This window comes from Brachyhypopomus gauderio, chromosome 9 (assembly GCF_052324685.1).
Source record: "Brachyhypopomus gauderio isolate BG-103 chromosome 9, BGAUD_0.2, whole genome shotgun sequence".
NCBI lineage: Eukaryota > Metazoa > Chordata > Actinopteri > Gymnotiformes > Hypopomidae > Brachyhypopomus > Brachyhypopomus gauderio.
Window position 1 is genome coordinate 17,115,546 of NC_135219.1, and position 10,083 is coordinate 17,125,628.

Here is a 10,083-nt window from a genome sequence, read left to right on the forward strand (position 1 = left end):
ACAATATCAACACCCAGAACTTTCATTCTAGTTACCTTATACTTAGCCTGATTGTGTGATTTATTTGTAACTTGTGTATTAGTCTGTATAATTTGTTTTTGTGTAATTTGTGTGTTAATGGGTCGCCCAATGGAGGATGGGTTCCCTTTTGAGTCTTGGTCCTCCCGAGGTTTCTTCCTATTCCCCACCATCTAGGGAGTTTTTCCTCGCCACTGTCACCTTTGACTTGCTCATAAGGGATTTGGACCCATAGTATTGTAAACCTTGTAAATCCTGTAAAGCGCTTTGTGACAACATATGTTGTGAAAAGCGCTATACAAATATATTTGATTTGATTTGATTTGATTAGGGCTTTAGAAGATAAGCTGCTGGGAAAATGGCCAAAGAGCGTGAGAGATATCCAGCAGCAGGGCTGTAGCGGGGGGACGGGAGGGCAGCAGGAGTCAAGAGCACGGAGGCAAACAGAGATGAACCTTGAGGAAGGGGCAGGGCGGCTGAGAGGAAGAGCAGGGAGAGATGGAGAGGAGGTGGAGATGGAGGAGAGGTGAAGGGGTGGGGAGATGGACCAGGGGAAGTGTGAACAGAAGACATGTTAGTGGAGAGGGTGGAGGAGCAGTGGCTGGGGAAGTGGCCAGGTAGGGCTGGTGCTTAGCAGAGTCAGACACTGAGTGGGAAAGAAGCAGGAGAGACCGCACTGGTGTGTGTGTGTGGGTGTGTGTGTGTGGGTATGTGTGTGTGGGTGTGTGTGTGTGGGTGTGTGTGTGTGGGTATGCGTGTGTGTGTGTGTGGGTGTGTGTGTGGGTGTGTGTGTGGGTGTGTGTGTGTGTGTGTGTGTGTGGGTGTGTTTGTGTGTGTGTGTGTGTGTGTATGTGGGTGGGTGTGTGTGTGGGTTTGTGTAAGGGAAGCTACATTGATCAAGAGAAAGAAAAGGATATAAACTGAAAGAGAGTGAGAGAGTGAAGGAGAAAGAATATTCCCAATAAACTTTATAAAAATATTCCCCATGATGTAACACCCAAATCCCATACAATAAAAGCTAAGGCTCATATTGCACATCTTAGATCTTAAAGACTTTAACCAGGTGAGGATCACTGCATGCATTGTTCTTGTGAAACGTCTCCCATGAACATCTATACCAGGAGTGGCCAACCTGCGTTTCTTCGCCTGGTTTCATGCGGCTCCCCAGCCGGTCCGCACTCTCACCTGCACTAACGGTGTGTGTCGTGGCCCGGTTACCTCATCAGCTCTGAGGGCGACACACTGCTACACCTTCGTGGTACGCGGTTTGTTTACAAGCCTAGCGAGCCGCTAATACTTTAAAAACCGGCGTAGTGGAAAACACGCATTTTCGCCAACTACTGGCGATCGATTGATCGCGATATAATACTCCCCGTCAACAATCTACACTCGCCTTTCTGAAGTCTTTTTGGTTTTTTGACTATCGCTGCCTGGTATTTGACTCTTCCTTTTTGCCTTGCCCTTTAGTGCTGCTGCCTGCTTTCCTTACGGGGTCTGCTTATTGTTTATTATTATTATTATTATGATTAAAATCAAAGTATATTTACACCTGCTTATGGATCCATCTCTACCCTCGGGTTCACCACCGTTACAGTATCAACAGTTGAACAGTTGAGTATTGAAAAGTATATCTTCTGTTATGGTCTTTCTTTCCACCAGGTTCAGATCACTCTAAGCACACATGATTGTGGAGGCCTTTCCCAGCGTGATATCACACTTGCTACTTTCATTGACCAGGTCTCCATTTTCTGAAGCAAACTCTTCAGGAAATTTATTTCCTTTCTAAGCTTTATGCACACAAAAATGAAACTGTTTACACCATATGCACATATGCTTAAATATACCCCTGCAAACTCACAATACAAAGCAAGAGAGTATAACATGTATGTTCTGACTTCAGCTGTACATAATCTACACTTTCAGTAACCTCTTTTACAAACTGGGTTATTAGCCCTTACTCTGCCGGTCCACATACTCTAAAGGTGTTATTAGTGATTCATGGACACAATCAATGAGAGATTATCTAATGTTTTTGAATTACAATAATGGTTACTGGAACAAAACATCTACATGGATTTGGCAAGGGTGTATCAAATATTGCCTAAAATGGAATACATAACCTGGAGGAGCAGTTATGTCCAGTTGACACTTCTGTGAATCACCCCTGATCTTGGGTGTAGTATAAAATCCATGCCCAAAATACAGGTTTTATTTTGAGAAGGGAGAGTCAGTGACACATAAAAACACTGGCTGTATAGTTTAATCACACATTTGTACAGCATCGTTTTCTGCCATGTTAAGATGCGAAGCAGGTCCATCACTTCTGCAGGAGATGCTCCATGCTCTGGTTGATAAATGAAAAGCCAGCAAAGGCACTCTGGTCCATGGAGTCAACCAAATCTGTCTCACACTGGGACAGGAGGGGCCTCTCAAATAACCACTTCCTTCTGCAGTCATTGGGTGATTTCTGTGGTTGGAGGAGAATGGAAGCAAATCACATGATGAACAGAGGCTGCATTTCACTATCTGTATTTTTGCAATTTGCTCCATGAGCATTCAGTATGAAAAGTTAAAAAAACAGGAATGAGAGAGGACTGTAAGAGATGGAAAGAAAGCTCATACCACTTTTGGCTTGTAAGGGGGTTCGATTTCTCTTCTCTCCAGAGCAGACCAGTTAACATTCTTGAAAAATGGCTGACCTCGGATATTATCCACAACACCCAGTCTATGAAAAGGGTCTCGCTTAAACAGCTTTGTTCATGGAAGAAAACCAAAAGTAAGAATATTATTCATAATAGAAATATCTCAGTGTGTCTCCTTTCTAAGTGCAAAATAGCAGAACTCTGTTCATGTCTTGGTTGTGGAGCATTATTTTTATTATTATTATTATTATTATTATTATTATTACTATTATTAATGTGTCATCAGGTGTGATTTTGTGCATGCTTACTCGTTTTAGCATGTTTCTGGCATTCCATGTGATGGAGAGAGGGAGGTGAGGTTTGCCCCTGCAGACGGACTTATAAATCTCTAGTTTGTTACCACCATTGAATGGAAGCTTACCAATCAGCATCACATATACAAGCACACCAAATGACCACCAGTCCACTGAAAACGAATACCGGTTACCCCAAAGGATCTGCACACACACACACACATGCACACGCACACGCACACACACACACACACACACACACACACACACACACACACACACACACGCACACACATTCACATTCAGGGCATACTGAATCACATTGACATTGCTACAGGTGAAAACCTTCAATGTCAAATTCATTTGATGCCATCTCATACCTCAGGGGCCATGTATTGTGGTGTCCCACAGAAGGATGTGGCAAGATTGTCTCCAAAAACATTCTCTTTACACAAGCCAAAATCAGCTAACTTTATATGACCTTCTCCATCTAGCAACACATTTTCCAACTTGAGATCCCTAATGCAGGAGAGAAATACAAAAATGTGGCAAAAATGTGGTTTAGTAGACAAGAACAGTAAAGGTGAAAGTACAGAATGTCCATGTAGCTTTGTTTGTGTGTGTAACCTGTAGATGACGCCTTTTCCATGAAGGAACTGAAGTCCACACACAATTTCAGCTGCATAGAATCTGGAAGGAAGACACAAACCAGGAGCCATCAGACCGGACTATAATTACACACACCTACGTTTATATTTATATAAGGCATTCAAAAAACATCATTGTGTGTGTGTGTGTGTGTGTGTGTGTTGCCTCACGTGGCTCTCTTGAGGTCAAAGCGTCCTTTCAAGTGGAAGTACAGGTCACCTCCGTTCACATACTCCATCACAAAGAACAAGTGCTCCTAACATGCAGACAATGCCATAAACACTTTGGTATGAGTACAAGCAGAATTACTGACTCAACAATCATTTAAATACCACAGTGATTCCATGAAGTATAAGTTACAGTAAACAGTTGTGACAATGCCTGGTGTGGTTAATTACTGCCTATACAAAAGAGTCCTGCTGGACATCCCATTACTATTGACTGAGAGGTGGAGGAAATGTATAATGTAACCTTTCATTTGTTCTTTGCTACCTTGGTCTGAAAGGTGGAGTAAAGGTGTGTAAGGAAGGGGTTGTCCCAGGCCAGAGCTAGCACCCGCTTCTCCACCATGGGGTACTCTACATTTTTCTTCTTCAGCACTTTGTCTTTCTTCAAGGCTTTCACGGCAAACCAAGCCTCACTGCCCTTAAGTTCAGCCAGAAAAACCTGAGCAGGGACCAAGGGAGAGAAATAGACAAACAGACCAGAGTGAAACCAAAACACACACACAAACAAACACACACACACACACACACACACACACACACACACACAAACATCCATGAAATATGAAGATTTGATGGAATAGTGCTTGTTTGGTCTATTGGGGAGATAGTATTTAACAATAGAAGGGTAAAAGGACAGACATGTAAAAATGATAAGTGAACAGTCAGGAGAAGTGAAGAGAGACACAGAGTCAGTGCATGTTTGGAGGACGCGGGAGCCGCGTGAAGGGGAAGACTCTACCTTGCCAAAGCTTCCCATGCCCAGTACTTTATGGAAAGTGAAGTGCTCGAGAGTGATGCGTGTCTGGTGGCTGATCCGGGACGGGGAGCGAGAACTCGAAGCCTCACCCTGAACACTGTTTTTCAATTGTGTTTCTACAAAGATTTTTAAAATCATACATTAATTACATATTACATGATAATAACAGATGAATGTTAATTGTGTTAATGCTTATATTATGCTATTCTGCTCTATCCCCACACCACCGCTCGGTGCCTTGGATCAGCTGATCAGCTGCCCCGGAGGTGCCGAGGTCAAAGCGTAAGCTCAGGGGGGATAGACCTTTTTCCATCGCTTCTCCTATATTATGGAACAACCTACCACTGCATGTTAGACAAGCCCCTTCACTGCCCATTTTTAAAACAAGTCTTAAAACCCACTTTAATTCATTGGCTTTTAACACAGCATGAGACTTTGTATATTTTTAGTTTTTACTGTTTTAGTTTAATTTATTGATTTGTTCTATTGATTCCTTTTACCACTTTAGTTAATATTGTTTTATCCATTTTTTGTTATTATTTGTTTTATGTCTAATGTTCTACAGCAGTTTGTTTTGGCTGACATTCTTAAAGTGCTCTATAAATAAAGTTGAGTTGAGTTGAGTTATATGAAAATAACTATTGAACATGTTGATATCAGCCAATTACAACATGTTATCAGCTTGATATTCTGTATGAATGTGTCTTGGTCACCTAGAGGTGGGTTGTCAGACTCCTCAGTCTCATCCAGGAGAACGTGGAGCAGCTCCTCACAGGCTTCATCCAGAACACTTTTATTCACAGGTGTTTCTGGAAAAACAAAAGATTTTTTCAACATACATTAATTAAGTATTATACGATAATAACAGCTGAATGTTTTTCAGCTGAATTGTGTTAAAAACATGTCTTGCATTGATACTGTATTAAAAGCTATTGAACAGCTTGATGTCATCAAATTAGCAAATGAGTTATCAGAAAGGGATTTTTTATGAAAATGTCTTGCTCACCTAGAGGTCGGCTACAAGAGTCCTCAATCCAATCACGGGGAACGTGGATGTATTCCTCACAGGCCTCATCCGGAGCACTTTTATTCAAAGATGCTACTGCAAAAATTATTTTTGGTAAAACAAATAATTTTTTTCAACAAACACTAATACTACATGAAAATGTCAGATGAGCGTTTTTCAGCTGAGCTGTGTTGTTATTTTTTTATATGGTATTGACATCAATGAAGTTCTGACAAATTCGATGTGATTGGATAATCAGAGGTGTTATCATGAGATTCTTTATGAATTAAAATGTTGAATAACATTGGAATTACGCTTGGCTGTTAGACTGAAAATTTTAACACTACTAAAGCCGAAATTACTATACACCGGAGATGCTCACAAGTCATTTTCTGCAAGTCCAAGTCAAGTCTCAAGTCTTTGGTCTCAAGTCCAAGTCAAGTCCCAAATATTTGAGTGACACTGTAGTCACAAATCACTTTATAGTTGTAATGGTCTGTTATGACACTTCTGGTGTGTAATAGCTTAAACTGGTAAGTGAAGAAATATAATTTAAAAAAGTGCGTGCACACACAAATGTTTTCCAGATCAATTTTCTATCTGTATTTTTCTCCAAAAAGTATTTTTCTTACAAAACTGATATTTTTCTGGATACAATATTGTCTTCTTTCAGTAGAACATCTGCTATATTTTGTTCTAGAAGATAAAGGAGGGCTGTAAAATAAAAAAATCTAAATCTTTCTAACAATTACATTTTTTAACTATATATATATGAAATGTATAAAGAATATAAAGAAAATAGCAACCAAATTAGTGATTATAAAATAAAAAATTTAAAACAGAATTCAAATTTTACAATAATAATGATTCTGACATAAAAAGCCCTGCAGCAACAACTATTTGTCTCCTAATGAACTGGATCAAACACAATCTATTTGAACTTCAAGGTGTCTTTCAGTGTCCCAATACAAGGAAAATGTTTATGCAATGAACGCATTACATATTAAAAAAACAAGGGCACTTGCACTTAGCCTGGCTCGGTGCGGGCGCATCATGAGGCCTCCACGACTGAACACCCTCTCTACTGCTGCACTGGTGGCAAGTCAATACCAATATTGCAATATTGCGGGTGGGTTTTCAGGTGGCGAATAAAACTAGTTGTGGTGGAACCAGCGTCCTGTATTTTGATGCCACACACGTTGCAGTTTGCTGCTCTTCTATTTGCTACTTGTGCTATGTTTTTGTACCCAAAACTTATGAATGGTGGAACAGAAGCGAGCGTCCTCACCAGCGCCGCCATGATCGCGATGGTTTGCGGCGCACGCATTTGTGTCACGTAAAGCCAGGTTTGACGCGCCAAGTATGTTCGCGCGAGATGTGCGGAGTCGCGCGCTACGGTCACTCGCGAAGTATATCTAGTAGGGATGTATATCTTCACCACTAAGCTAGATTCGATACACATCTCGATACACTGCCACCGATGCGATATAACTGCGATACTCTGAAACCCCTTGTCGATACGATGCGATACAAATCACTCCTGTTCACGATATGATGCGATTCAAAAATGATTGGTAACGATATGACTTATTATATGAGGATTCGGTTTGATAAGTGATCATTTGATACAGTTAGTTGAGGTTTGAGGATGTATTGGCCTAACCCATCAGTTTTCTTAACTCAATAGCACAATTCTACTTTACTCTCTATTAACATAGTGAATATTATGATCTGCAACACTACTGTCTGCTAGACTTACGAGGAGGTAGCGGCCGCAGAGATGTCCACACCATGCCGTCTTTAAATTAATGTGTGTCGCTAGGTTCGTTGTGCTACTAACGTATTTGATAGCCCCACGGCATTGTTTGCAGATTGCGTGCGTCTTGTCAAGTTGACCACATCGCTTAAAAAACCCGAAATATTGCCACACGTTTGATTTGTGTGTCTTTTTTGGTGCCTTAAATATCTTTGTCTTTGCTAATGCTCTCGTTTCCCTCCATCTTTGTTGTGTACGTCTGCGTGTTTGCGTCATTACCTGAGGACATGATGGTGCATTTATGTTGCCTCGAAAAAAAAAGAAATCAATAAAAATAAAAAATATGTTGCCTCTGAAAATATTAGAATAAGGAATAGATACTGGAAAACAAAACACCCGATTTAATCATGGTATTTGCCGATGCAAAAAGGCTAGAGGCGATGCATCGTGAATTCGCCCGCAATTTAAACCCGATGCACGTTGAATCTACCGGTGCAGTCGAATCGCAGACATGTGTACCGATTCACCGATGTGAATCGGTGAATCTCCACATCCCTAATTTCTAGTAATCCCGCCTTTATACTTGACGCTTCGCAACTGGTGCGAGGGTCCGCGCGCCGAAAATGTTACATCAGCGGGAAGTGAAAAGCGTACAGACAAGCGGAGAAGAAACACAAATTGTCAAATGAACACAAAAGAACAATACAAATAAAAGATTGTTCACGAGTCTCAAATCACGAGTCCAAGTCGAGTTGGAAGTCTTTTGAATGCAAGTCTAAGTCGAGTCTGAAGTCATTGTATATGCGACCTAAGTGTGAGTCGCAAACTCGAGTCCCCATCTCTGCATACACAACCCATAAAAAATCCCTTCAAATACTTTTTCTAATCAATAAATATACAAAGCCAAGCAGAAAGACACAAATGTAATTGAATCATTATTGATTTATATTGAGACTATCACTATTTGTGGACCTGGGTTTGTTCCTATTTTTCACTTATTGGTTTTACCAATAAACACCAAAGTCAGCTGTGTTAAAAGAACAAAACCTTAAATAAACCCCAATATATGCCATGTCGCTATTGTACTCATTTACTCACTCAGGCCATGGGTGTTGCCTGTCTCCTCTTTTGGTCCTATGTTGTTATTTCTTTTTTTCTTTTTAATTCTTTCTTTCTTTTTAACTCTTCTGGATTCCTCCTCCTCCGAGTCAGAATCTTCTTGGGTGCCTCCGCAGCACCAGAACCAGAGACACCTTTTAATATCTTTCCACTTCGTCATCTTTATACAGACTGATATGGAATTATACTGTACATGCAATGACCCTCATTTGTTATGCCGTCGTTATGACGACAGAGCAGGTATTATGACGTCATGTGGAATTATGTGAATATTTTATTTATTTATTTATTATTGAAGTAAAATTACAATTACAAGTACAATTACAACAAAAATGGCATCAAGGTAAAGTACTTTTGCCAGTTTGAACATAGACCACAAGAGGGTATTACAATATATTAAAATATAGAATATAAACAATTTTTTTTCGCTGCGCGGCGAAAATGACGTAATCGCAGTGGCTACGCCCGTGCGCGAGAGCCACGCGCGCTGGCGATTCGCGAGGTCGTGCACATTGATCTATATTACTAATATAGATAGATATATTAATATAGTATTAATATTAATATTAATATATATTAATATAGATCAATGGTCGTGCACCTCTCGAATTTTGTAACTTCGCGCGCACCGCGCCTCAGCGCAATGAACAAAGTCATGTTTGCAGGGTTCATACACCTTTACAAGGTGGAATTCAAGCACTTGTACGTCACTTTAAAGGTCCATTTCAATATTTAAACTTATCGCTTGTATCTGCATTTTATAACGTTTGTGGATTGTGGAGATCTGTGGACGCAGATGTTTTAATTTTGGAATATATGATTGATACAACATAAAGCAACCATAACTCAAGCTTGGATTTACGTTTTGAACAGCTAACGCGTCGGACACTAGTTTCCCCTATTCAGCCGCTCGACGACTTGGAAGTTTTTTTTGGACAGTCGTCATCAGCAAAATATCGGCAACGGAGTTGCCCGGTTTCAGCGCACAGCTTGAACGCCACTACGCCTACGAAAGCGGCCTGCCCGACTCGGACGGGGACGACAACGGTGGTATGTAACCGGTGCTTGTGCTGGTTTCTATGGCTGTATCTCCTGATTCTTACATCGTCTCAGAAATCTGACGAGCAGGTTTGATTGACCACATAAGTGACTATAAATCCAGAAGAAGAAGGTTTTTTACTGTAGAATATTTTTATAATCGTCCTGTGAACTTGGCATGTCAAGCGATAGAATGTACTGTGCATAAAGTGCATTGGTCTTAGTTTCTATGGCTGTATCTCCTGATTATTACATAGTCTCAGAGATCTGACAAGCAGGTTTGGTTGACCACATAAGTGACTGTATAAATCCAGAAGAAGAAGATTTTTTACTGTAGAATATTTTTACAATCGTCCTGTGAACTTGGCATGTCACGTGATAGAATCTGTTCAGTATATTATACTTTTGTCTTATTTCATACGGTTTTATCTCCTCATTATCACCATTTGATTTTCTACTCATTTTCTATGCCATTATTTGCTTATTGTCAAACTTTCAGGCAATAATTAAACCAGTGTAACCCATTTGTATACTTGTGAGTACAGTGACATTTTACTGCACTATCTTCACTTGCCCTTT

General features: G+C 40.4%; 1 protein-coding gene across 1 annotated transcript; it reads right to left on the minus strand.

Moving 5' to 3' along the window:
• Positions 1–2,306: 2,306 nt before the first annotated feature.
• Positions 2,307–5,384, minus strand: LOC143522506 (protein kinase C delta type-like). Its single transcript, XM_077016224.1, has 9 exons — positions 5,299–5,384; positions 4,568–4,701; positions 4,094–4,267; positions 3,772–3,857; positions 3,581–3,643; positions 3,334–3,472; positions 2,969–3,157; positions 2,641–2,769; positions 2,307–2,485 (listed from the first exon to the last, which is right to left on the minus strand). The coding sequence occupies exons 2-9, from the start codon at positions 4,583–4,585 to the stop codon at positions 2,336–2,338; spliced, it is 948 nt and encodes a 315-aa protein (XP_076872339.1). The 5' UTR covers positions 4,586–4,701; positions 5,299–5,384; the 3' UTR covers positions 2,307–2,335.
• Positions 5,385–10,083: the final 4,699 nt, after the last annotated feature.